The sequence below is a fragment of the Calidris pugnax genome, unplaced genomic scaffold (genome assembly GCF_001431845.1).
Source record: "Calidris pugnax isolate Ruff unplaced genomic scaffold, ASM143184v1 scaffold42, whole genome shotgun sequence".
Lineage (NCBI taxonomy): Eukaryota > Metazoa > Chordata > Aves > Charadriiformes > Scolopacidae > Calidris > Calidris pugnax.
Window position 1 is genome coordinate 1250622 of NW_015090920.1, and position 11722 is coordinate 1262343.

The window sequence follows — 11722 nt, forward strand, 5'->3', positions numbered from 1 at the left end:
CACTTCCGCCAGCGAGCGACAGACGTAGGAGGGTTCATCGCCCCACAACAGCCAATCGCCCGCCTCAAGTAGGGCGGCTCGCCGTCCCATTGGCCAGCGAAGGGTGAAGAGGAGGCGTTTGGCGGAAGTGGCGTATCGGCGTGCGGGGCGCTGAGGCCGGCGGGGAGCTGAGGCGGGCGGGGTGGCGGCGCGGGCCGTGGCGGCGGGGAGGCCCTGGCGGCGGCTGGTGCCCGGTGCGTTCCTTCTGCTTCCCCACCCTGTCCCGGTGGGGCGGTCTCCCCTCCCGCTAACCCTGTCGCTCTTTCCCTTGCAGCGGCGCTGTGGGAGCGGCCGCGCCGCCCGCGGTATGAGGGGCGGCCCGACCAGGTGAGGAGAGCTCCAGGGCGGCCTGTGCTTGGGCCTCCCCCCCCGCCGTGGGAGGGGCCCTGGCCGGGCGGCAGGGGTGTCCGTGAAACGCTTCGCGGCGCCCTTGGTGTAGCTCGGGCCTCTAAAGCACCTGAGGTCCGTTCGGGGGTGTGCTGCTGAGCAGGGCCTCGGCGCGGGGACCGGGGGGGGGCCTGGAGCATCTTCCTTAGGAGGAAAGACTGAGGGACTTGGGTCTGTTTAGTCTGGAGAAGAGAAGGCTGAGGGGGGATCTGATCAAGGCTTAGAAATACTTCAAGGGAGGGTGTCAGGAGGATGGGGCTGGTCTTTTTTCAGTGGTGCCCAGGGGCAGGACAAGAGGAAATGGGCACAAACTTGACTATAAGAAGTTCCACCTAAACACGAGGAGGAACTTCTTTGGGGTGAGGGTGGCAGAGCCCTGGCAGAGGCTGCCCAGGGAGGTGGTGGAGTCTCCTTCTCTGGAGACATTCAAACCCGCCTGGACACGTTCCTGTGGGACCTGCTCTGGGTGGCCCTGCTTTGGCAGGGGGTTGGACTGGATGATCTCCAGAGGTCCCTTCCAACCCCATAGCATTCTGTGGGTGGGTGTTGAAGCTGAGGGGCCCTTGGTTTATGGCTCAGTATCTTAACTGTGCTCACAGCACCCTCTGGAACTCGAGTGTGGAGCAAAACCTTTGGAAGCACTGTCTAGTTTCTGGTGTATCTTCTTGAGAAGAAGACTTAATGCATAAACTGTGGTTATGTCTGAAATGTCCAGTACCAGCCAAAACTTTGAAAAAGTAGTCTTTTTCTGCCTAATTTCTGACTATGTCTGCAAAAAAAAATAAAATGAAATTCTTGCTTTTGCTTGTATCTTGCAAGGATTTGGTGCTGGGTGTTAGCGTTCTTTACTACCACTTACATTTCCTTTACTACCAGATTCTGGCGATTCTGCCTTCTAAGTAAGGGGCATTAGTACTATCTTATTGATGGCTTTAATTGACTTACTTACATTGTCATTATTAGTAAGAGAGAAGGTCCTGTCACTGAGAAGTCTCTTAGGTTGCTAGGTACCGATTGGTGCGTTAGAGAAATAAAGGTAAGAAAGTTACTGAAAAACTTCAACGATGCCCTAAATACCTGGTTTTGGTTTCAAGACGTGCTTTGCCTGAAGGGTGAAAATAACACACATTCCTTACTTTCTTGTGAAGCTTACAGATGTTAATATTTCTGTAATTTCAGCCCATACGAATGGAGAATCCCTATAAAGATCCTCCTAAAAAATGTGTCTTATGTGGAATAAACGTGGACTACAAGAATGTACAGGTGAGTTTAAAAATCCCTGTCCTCCGATGAAGGCAGGTGGTTTACTTTTTTTAAATGTTGGGGGGGGAAGTCCACAAAAAAACAAAATGAAAATGCATTCATGTGTGTAGGGGTTTAGAATTTAAAATCTATGTGCAGTTAAGGATCAAATAATGTAGTTGTTATAAGGTGTTCAGTCTGCTAGTCCTGTATGCTGGCGTTACAACCTTATTAATTTAGCAAATAAGAGTCTGCAATTCTAATTCCACTGTTATGGCATGTAAAATGCTGTCTAACTCTATGCTTTTTCATGTCTCCAGGTAGAACTGAGTTTTGTAAAAACAGATCAAAAAATGAAAAGTAGAATGCAAGTAGAAAAATAAGCTAAAGCTCTCGAAAATAATTTCTTAAACTGACTTTGGGTTTCTTGATTTTTACACAGCTTCTTTCCCAGTTTGTTTCTCCTCATACTGGCTGTATTTATGGCAGGCATATAACAGGTACGTGAAGTATTAAATTAAGTCATGTACTGGTTAGTATTCATGTTGTTGTGAGTCCAAGTAATTGTGTATCAGTTTACCTTTCCAAAAGTAACTACTGCCAACTCTGTTTTGTAACAGTATTCCTCAGACTTAGTAGCCTTCATCAAGGAATGGATATAGCCCTTAATTATATGTTTTTCTTGTATTTAACAGAATAATAAGCATACGTGCTTTTTTCTAGGCAGACTTAGGCAAAGCTAGAAGGAATTGTCAGTTTTACCCTTTAAGCTAATTGTTTGGTTATTGTTGATTTAAGAGACTTGAAAATTATTCCTCTCTTTAGGCTTGTGCAACAAGAAGCAGAAGGAAATCACAAAAGCCATTAAAAGAGCTCATGTGCTTGGTAAGTACGATTATGCCCTTTAGTTTTTTAAGTCAAGCCTACTTTCCTATTAAGAAAAAACCCCTCCATCTTATCTTTTTACAGGATTTATGCCAGTTATGTTTAAGAACCCGTCATTTCTCACAGACCCCAAGATATGTAATGTCAAGTATCCAGAGTGATATTCTATCAAGAAATAAACAATACAACTGCTTTTCATGTTTATATCCTTTTTTTACTGCCAATGTGGCTGGCTAGCGTGACGCATCACCGACTGAAGGGTGGATGCCAGTCTCTAAAACTGTCTGAAGGAAGCATGAAATAGGAAAGCAACAAAAATTGGCACCTGGATGGACCACTTCCTCTGCTCACAGATCTTGCTGAAGGTCAGGTGGTTGGAAGGGGGGGGAAAAAACCAAACAAATAGCAGACAGCTAATGATAAATGAAAGTATTTAAATTGTGGCAAGTTATGTAGACAGCTAGTTCTGTTAGGCATGTTACCTGCCTTCATTTGATGCTCCCTGCCTCAGCTTCTGCTGAGGGAAGGGTAGTGGAAGGTGTACTACTCTGAGGCACTGTGTGACATGGTTCTGTGACTGCTAACGTCGTCTTGAAACCCTGAGAGAGCCAATACAGATTGAACTCCGCAAGGCAAAGTGAAGGAATGTCATCTGGACTTGTCTCTAATGCCAAACAGGATTTATGCATTGGGGAAAAACAACCCAAACCTGTGCATCTTGCAAAAAATCCACTGGGTTTTTTTGTTTGTTTGTTTGTTTTTTAATCCCTGCAGTGCCATAAATTCTTATGTCACTTGTATATACTGGCAGTAGCTTTTCGTGCAAAGTCCTATGGCCAAGTCATTAACAGATCAGAAAGTAGGAGAGTGTGGGTATTCGTTTGTGTCTCTAATTTTTTCCAACACGTCCTCCTCTGTTTCGGTGCTACTCAGCATAAGCTTCCTTTCCTGGTCACTGTCCTCTTGGTCTCGAAGTAATTTTTGATGAAGCTGCAGGGATCTTGATTTCTTGAATGACTTGGATCCCGTTGTGGTCCCTCTGACTTTACGCTTGGTTAGATGTCTCGTTTCAGCTTCACTGAAGTCTCTTTCCTCTACCATGAGAGTCAGTTTGTCCATGACATTAATATTATGGTCAATGGTACAGCAGTTCTTGGCTATCTGTTGGCCTTTAAAGGAAACAATGCACGTCTGAAGTCCAGAATTGGGGAAAAATGTTTGCAGTGCCTGACAAAGGAGAACATTCTCCTTTGGCTCTCCTGGGTAGTCTCCGTTTTCTCCTGGAGGAAAAAAAAAAAAGAAAAAACTTGAGTTGCCAACCCTCTTGCACACTTCTACTGTTTTGGCTGCATCAAGTTCAGAAGTGTTTTGTGCTTCTGCCAAGTGAATCCACTTTGGAAGTCTTACTAAGATTGGCATTGCATTTATTTAACTTACCTGAACAACTTTGTTGCTTTTTCCTCTTTACTTCTTCTTTTAATTGGCTCACCTCTGCTAAAAGTTTCTCTACAGACCGTTCACTGGCTTCTACTGCAGAGCATATTTTCTACAAGGGAAGAGAGCATTAGATGGAATTAGCAGTATTCACAGAAGCTGACTTTAACCTTGTTGCAAAATCCTTAAAGGTATTCATGATTTTAGAAGCTGGACACAAAGTATTAAAACGCTTAAGTAATGAGCTTGAGGTGGATTTTAGAGATAATAACTTAAACCTTGTGTTGAATGAGGTACAAGATACTTTACTTGTTCCCATCTAAGCAAAGGAGCTCTGACAAACTACAGGTAGCATAGGGACCTCTGGAGATCATCTGCTCCAACCCCCCAACGGTGCTCCTTCAAAATAATCCTCTTGTGAGAATTTATCATTGGACCTGGGAATTTATCAGTGTACTTTTGATCAAATGGAAACTTAAGTCTTCAACTTTGAGAACCTGGTGTACAGCTAATAGCAAATGGAACTCTGTGTTTCTCATTTGGTGCAAGATGGTGTACCCTTTGCCAGACTAGGCTTTGCTACCTACTGCTGAAGGTGACCGTGTAGGCAGGAATGCCTGACTCACCTTCAGCTCCTCCTGCAAGGTGGCATACATCTTATTTATCTTATGAACCTCTTGTAAGGATCCGTCTTCAGAAAAGAATTCTGACCTGTAGACCAAGAATATAATTGTGTAATTGCAAGTTCGTGATCCTAGTGCTTGCCTAGTAGGAGTTACAATGAATAAAGAAGCATTTTGAGCTTCAGCACTAGGTGCCTCCATTGCAACAAACTGCTGCTCTCATGGCAAAGTATGAGACTTAACTAATTTCCAGGTACCTTGGAAACAAATAGTTGCAGGGAACAAGTCAACAAGTGAGCAGAGTATGGCTGTAGCATTTCTAAAAGCACTTAAATACTTTTATAGAAAGATAACTATACTTATCTTAACTGAAAGCTACAGCTATCAGTAAATATGGCATATATTGTACCTGTGTTGTCTTACTGCTCGCACAAAACCAGAAGATACACAGGACCCAGACACTGTCCTATAACCTTGCTGTTCTGCCATACCCAGGTTGGTAACCACCAAAGGGACTTTCTGGAAAAGACTTAAAAAGCAGAAATATGAGAACATGACGTATTAACATCCAAAAGACCTCTTCGATAGTTAAAGCTTCTTGACCATTAAGCATCCCAGATGGAGGTTTACAATTAGAGTTATGTCTTGCTGAATGGATCACACCACATATAACTGAAAATTACCCCCAGTTTAAATGCCATGCAGCACTGAAGTCCTATACACAAAACCAAATTGATGAAGAACAGCCTATGGGTGTAAATGAACCGACAGCGTCTGACCACTGACACTACAGTGGCAATATATATATTTTGCTAGATTTGTTCCATAAATAATATATGGAAGAATAATTTCCAATGAAACAAACCCCAAACTGTTCCAAGCTGTGCTACTGCTTTATTAAAACTACAGAACAAAGCAGTTACCCTTCCTGGGGCCGATGTAAGGCGTGTTCCAGCCTGTAAGTAGAACAACTTTCTGTCATCACGCTGGAGGTTAATAAAAGGAAGACGAGGCCCTGATTTGATAGATGTGACTGTAAATTCTTATGAAGAACCCTTTCCCGGAATGTCATGGCCTGGTCTGTGTTACGTCTGAATTTGTACCATCCTATTACACTCTGCAGGCAGAAGAAAAGACATGACTAGAGTTAAATCGTGCTGTCCCCTGTGTGTGTCATATTGAAGCAAGTTAAAAGAGTCAGTACAAAGTCATGAATCTGAATTGTTCAATGATGTGTACGTATTCAAGCAGCTAATTTGAAACCCTCAAGACACCTAAGCCTAATGCCAGTATGTCAACTTTCTTTTGCCTTCAAAGCCACATGTTGAACTGGCCTGTTTTCTGAGCTGAAAACTCTGCAGACTAGGTTCTGCTGTTTTGCTGTTTGTTGCCTTCTGGCTTCTGTTTTCTCCTTGTGAAACTTTCTTCTGTGGAGAAGATTACAATTTTTTTTTTGGTCAAGTGGCACTTAACGACTTGAGCGAGCTGACCTCAACTGAGCTTAAGCTAGAAATCAGTAGAATTCCTTTAGGATACTTGAACTGTTTGTTTGAAAAATTTGTAAGAAAAAAATAAAGTTGACATATATGTATGCAAACCCCAGTAAAAAAATAATCTAAACTGTTCTTTCAGGGGAAAAAGGTGATGTAGCTGCCTTGACCAGCAGCGTGAGGGACTAGATAGAATATTTTTAAAAAAGAGGAGAAGGGAAAAAAAAAACAACCCATAAAACACCTTGATAAAAGAGGTATCCAGAACAGCCCCCCAAAATCTGAGCAACCTCCTTGGTATGGTTTAGGTTTGAAAATAAAATACCTTCTTACAGCCCGATAGTATTTTCTTCAGGGCAAGTTCATTCAGTTCTCCTGCAGAATTATAAAAGCTAGAAGAAAATTAGGATAATTAGAGGGGGAAAAAGAAAATACTACTGTAGAAATCATTATTCCCTGGCAGTCATCTCGCTTTAATAGCTTTTCTTTCCCTGGTAAGCATGAAGATATGCTGACACAGCTTGTTGCTAGGCCAGTGCAGTTAATTTAATGACTCAAACAGCTCTGTATTGTGTATACGTGGTCTCACAGCCCAGATGCTCTTTCTGGCATCAGTGCTACTGGGACACAAAAGTAGCATCTCTGTCCTCTCAACTACAAAACAGTGAGATGCCTTCAGTTTGGTATGAAATGCCCTTCTGATAACATCAGGGTTTATTAATTTTCAGAAAGAGATAATGTTGTGATTCTCCCCTTTTAGGGGTGGAAACCCACACAGCCATGTTTCCATCTATGATGGAACTGTAAATACTACTCCTTGAAACTGCTCCTGCCATGGGGCTAACAAGTGTTTCTTTTTCTGGCCCCCTTAGAAGTCTGTTGCTGATGCTATCTTTTTTTTTTTTTGGGTTTTGTTGAGGGTAAGGGTTTGGGGTGTATGCTTTTAGAAAAGCATTATAATAATTATTATTATAATTGTTGACATTATTCTGTAGTTGATATGGTATCATAGCTCACCTGAAGGAGCAGTATGCCATATCTCTATTCCTATCTGCACAAACACCATTAAAAGAACACGAAGAACCAAAATAAGAATAACATAAGGCATTTTGCATCTGTAATTCCAAGGAGTTGATATGGCTCCTGTAGTTTAGCTGGGTGAATTTCTCACTAACATAATAGAACTTTTAAAGAATTCAAGGTAAGGTTCTTTTTAACTTTTTTCTAATCTGTTGCCTAAGATTCTCACCTGAACAACTGGTAGCACGGAATATGCTTCTGTATATCTGGAAAGAGAAAGGTAATATTACTCTGGGTTTATCACTTCAAGATGTATATTCTTCTGTATCCTATGATCAGAATTAAACTGAAAGAATATAATTTCTGAAAATCAAATGTATAAGCATCTAATTAAATAAGGATAAGAAAGGGAATATTTCTTTAAAAGATTCTAATTAATTTTTCAAATGTAACGGGAACCATGTGTTTTTTTAAATACATTTTTCTGTTTTGTCAACTGAAAAATCAAATCAAGCACTGTAGTTTTTTCCTTCTTTCTGTTGAGTTCAGGAGTAGTACGTAACACAAAGGATTTCACCTGAGTTATTCTGCAGCAAGGCACGGATGCTGTTAGTAAAATTAGGCTGAAGAACAGAAACTCATAGGGTAGATGGTAACTGGAAGGCTGACTACCTCAAAAAAAGCCATTAGGTGAACTAATGGGATTCTAAATCCTTTTCTTATCCTAAATTCTCCACTCCTTCCATTTTCACAACTAAGGGAAGCTCCAAACTTTGTAGCAACTAACTCTGCGTGTGGTGAGATTCTGGGTGACTCGATCAGTGCCACCACAAAAAATTCCCCAGGTTTTTGCTTCATCTTCGAGATTCAGTGGAGGAAACTGTTCTACCTTAATTGCATCCTAGAGTAAAACTAGCAAATGGGATGGAACTTCTCCCTGCTGTATTTTCAGGAAGGTTGGAAAGAAGGTACGTACTGTATTACCTTGTTCTGTTTCTTTTTGTGTAACTGCATTTTAAAGGAATGGAGTTAAATGTGTGTGCACGTATACAGATGGTTTTGTTAAGGGCTAGGATAAAACATACATTTACTCCAGTCCCATGAAGACGACAAAGAAAAATACACTTGGCATCTGCTCAGTGAAATACATGAATAATTTGCAGCCTTCACACACAGCATTTATAAGTTCCAAATTAGGTAATAGGTGCTAATGTGTTATGGTTCACATCACTGAAATAAGCCACGTTTTTCCAGGGCAACTGTAGTCCCAGGAGAGCTTGTGATGTGGCCAAGACAAAGAAGCAGCCCTAAATCATAGAATGGTTTGGGTTGGAAGGGACCTCAAAGATCATTGAGTCCCAACCCCCCTGCCCTGGGCAGGGACACCTCCCACCAGACCAGGTTGCTCCAAGCCCCATCCAGCCTGGCCTTGAACCCCTCCAGGGATGGGGCAGCCACAGCTTCTCTGGGCAACCTGGGCCAGGCTCTCACCACCCTCACAGGAAAGAATTTCTTCCTGAGATCTAATCTGAATCTTTTTTCTTCCAATGGAAAACTGTTTCCCCTTGTCCTATCACTACCCTTCCTGGCAAAGAGTCCTTCTCCAGCTCTTCTATAGGCACCCTTCAGGTACTGGAAGGCTGCTATAAGGTCTCCCCGGAGCCTTCTGTTCTCCAGGCTGAACAACCCCAGCTCCCTCAGCCTGTCTAATTACCTATAATGTGACAAGGTATTTGGCAAAGAGGAGCTATTCACAGAATCTTCTAGGTTGGAAGGGACCTTAAAAATCATCTTGTCCAACCGTCAACCTAACTTTGACAGAAATAGACACCCACACAACAAACAAGGAGCATCATCACTAAACTAGACCTCGCAGCAGTACATCAACCCGTCTTTTGAACTCCTCCAGGGATGGGGCCTCAACCACCTCCCTGGGCAGCCCATTCCAATGCCTGAGAACCCTTTCTGTGAAAAAATTTTTCCAATATGAACCTCCCCTGGCACAACTTGAGGCCATTTCCTCTTGTCCTGTCGCCTGTGACTTGAGAGAAGAGACCGACCCCCCCCTGGCTACACCCTCCTTTCAGGGAGTCGGAGAGAGCAATAAGGTCTCCCCTCAGCCTCCTCTTCTCCAGGCTGAATAACCCCAGCTCCCTCAGCCTCTCCTCAGGAGACTTGTTCTCCAGACCCCTCACCATCTTTGTCGCCCTTCTCTGGACCCGCTCCAGCACCTCAATGTCTTTTTTATGGTAGGGGGCCCAAAACTGGACACAACCGAGGAACTAAGAACTAGTATTTCCATTAAATTAGTAAAGTTGTAAAATTGTTTAGCAGTTAATGTTATAAAATAACCCTTTCATGTGTGGGGCTTTTTTTTTTTTTTTTTCATGTCAATGTGGACCCCAGGATGTAGCAGCTTGGACCTGGCTGTGAGCACCCAGATGTGTTATAGCCTGAAGCCACACAGGCTCCTAAAAATGACTAACCAATGGTATAAACGACTTCCACATCGTCCATTTGTGAGTCGGTAATGCTGTTCTTGGCTTCACCTTTCACATCTCCCAGGAGAAAACCTTCCTTTAGAGGGAAGAGAGGGAAAAAAAAAAAAAAAAAAAGAAAAAGTTCATATTTAACTGTCGCATTGAACAGGGCTTCGTTTATTATTTAAAGGCTGTCTTCAGAAGAAAAAAAAAAGCTGTCAAAATGAAATTATTTTTTTATAAACAGTAGATTCTTACTCATTTTTCAATCTTGCCTCTATTTAAAAAAAAAAAAAAAAGGCTGGGATGTGTACTCAGCTGGTTTCCACCCCTCAGGTTTTCACGCACAAAGTCTGTGGCAGGGCAGGGGGTGCTCCCCCCACCCCCCCCCGCAAGAAGGCTCAGGCCACAAGAAACGACCCCCATTTCGGTCCCTCCCTGTCAGACCCCGCCCGGTGGGCGGCCCACACCTCCTCTTTTTCAGAGAAAATAACCCCAAACCCCACCGTTTCCCGGCGTTAGCGCGTAAAAACAACCTTCGTTGCAGCAGGGAGGGAAGGCGCTGTGAAACCCGAGGCCCCGGGTGGCCCCGGAGCCCTCCCCGGGTGGCCCTGGAGCCCTCCCCGGCAGCGGGGTCCCCTCTCCCTGGGCCGGGGGGGGGGAAGGCCCGGCGGCGGGCACCGCCATAACCCAACCACCAGCGGCCACCCCCCCGCCCGCCATGTTCCCTCCCCGAGCCCTGCCCCGTTCCATCCCGCCGGCGAGCACCCACCGTGTCCGAGTCGGTGCTGAGGTGCTGGAAGGCGAGGGCGCCGAAGACGAAGCCGGAGAGCAAGGCCGACGTGCTCTCGCCCTCCATGCCCCCCGACAAATGGCGGGCCCCGCTGCGGCGGCGGAAGCCCCTAGCGGCCACCGGAGGCAGGGCGAGGCATCTCACCCGTGAGGGGGCAGCGGCGGGGAGAGGAGGCGGCCTGCGGGGCCCCCTCAGCCCGGGCTGCGGCCCCCTCAGCCTGCCCTCCGGCCCCCTCAGCCTGCCCTCCCGCCTCAGTCTCTCCCTCGCTCTCCCAGCCTCTTCCCTCCTCCTGCCCTGTTATAGTTAAAATAAAAAAACTAAGTCCGAAATAGATTCACTAAATATTGGCCTCAAGTTACGCCAGGGTACGTTCAGGCTGGATATTAGGAAAAATTTTTTCACTGAAAGGGTTATCAGGCATTGGAGTGGGCTGCCCAGGGAGGTGGTTGAGGCCCCATCCCTGGAGGTGTTCAAAAGATGGGTTGATGTAGTGCTGGGAGGTCTGGTTTAGTGATGATGCTCCTTGTTTGTTGTGTGGGTGACTATTTTTGTCAGTTGGTTTGACGGTTGGACAAGATGATCTTTAAGGGAAGTGGGCATATTGAGTTTGGAGAAGAGGAGGCTGAGGGGAGACCTCCTTGCCCTCTCCAGCTCCCTGAAAGGAGGGTGTAGAGAGGTGGGGGTTGACCTCTTCTCCCAAGGGAATCATGAGAGGAGCAGAGGAAATGGTCTGAAGTTGGGGCAGGGGAGGTTTAGATGAGATCTTGGGAAGAATGACTTTGCTGAGAGGGTGGTCAGGCACTGGAAGGGCCTGCCCAGGGAGGTGGTGGAGTCACCATCTCTGGAGGTATTCAAGAAACGTGTAGATGTGACACTTGAGGGCATGCTCTAGTGCCCGAGATTGTTGGGTTGTGTCTGTTTGTGGGATCTTTTTTTGTTTGTTTTGGGGGTTTTTTTTGTGGTTGGACTCGATGACCTCAAAGGTCCCTTCCAACCATGAATATTCTTTGATTCTGTGAGGTGTCCTGCCTTCAGTGATGCCTGCCCATCACTGTCACCACAAACCAGCAGATGAAACTTTCTAAGACTGAATTTATAAGTGTTATAAAGCAGGCATTCTTTATTGCGGTGCTGGGCACGCAGGGGATGGCTCCTCCTGTTGTGTGCACTGAATGCTGTTGTCAAATTAAATTTATACCCAACAGGGATCCATATTCAATGTAATTCCAAGAAAAACATTAGCATATTCGTTACATTTCCAAGAATTCCTTTACATATGATAATAAGCTTTTGGGCATGCGTAGTTGTGCCTTCTGGTGGTCCCCATGT

The 11722-nt window shown here is 44.8% G+C and overlaps 2 protein-coding genes across 3 annotated transcripts; one reads left to right on the forward strand and one right to left on the reverse strand.

Moving 5' to 3' along the window:
* Positions 1-181: 181 nt before the first annotated feature.
* MRPS18C (mitochondrial ribosomal protein S18C) lies at positions 182-2755 on the forward strand. Of its 2 annotated transcripts, XM_014950075.1 has the most exons (6): positions 182-233; positions 314-366; positions 1606-1689; positions 2111-2168; positions 2494-2553; positions 2638-2755. In XM_014950075.1, the coding sequence occupies exons 3-6, from the start codon at positions 1615-1617 to the stop codon at positions 2712-2714; spliced, it is 270 nt and encodes an 89-aa protein (XP_014805561.1). In that variant the 5' UTR covers positions 182-233; positions 314-366; positions 1606-1614; the 3' UTR covers positions 2715-2755. The 2 variants fall into 2 exon arrangements, with proteins under 2 accessions (XP_014805561.1, XP_014805562.1); XM_014950076.1 differs by lacking the exon at positions 314-366 and having other exon boundaries at positions 185-233.
* On the reverse strand, positions 2746-10520 carry FAM175A (family with sequence similarity 175 member A). The gene is made up of 9 exons (XM_014950074.1): positions 10373-10520; positions 9607-9697; positions 7350-7386; positions 6426-6492; positions 5534-5727; positions 5020-5139; positions 4614-4698; positions 3991-4099; positions 2746-3833 (listed from the first exon to the last, which is right to left on the reverse strand). Exons 1-9 carry the CDS (start codon positions 10457-10459, stop codon positions 3406-3408), a joined length of 1218 nt encoding a protein of 405 aa, XP_014805560.1. The 5' UTR covers positions 10460-10520; the 3' UTR covers positions 2746-3405.
* Positions 10521-11722: the final 1202 nt, after the last annotated feature.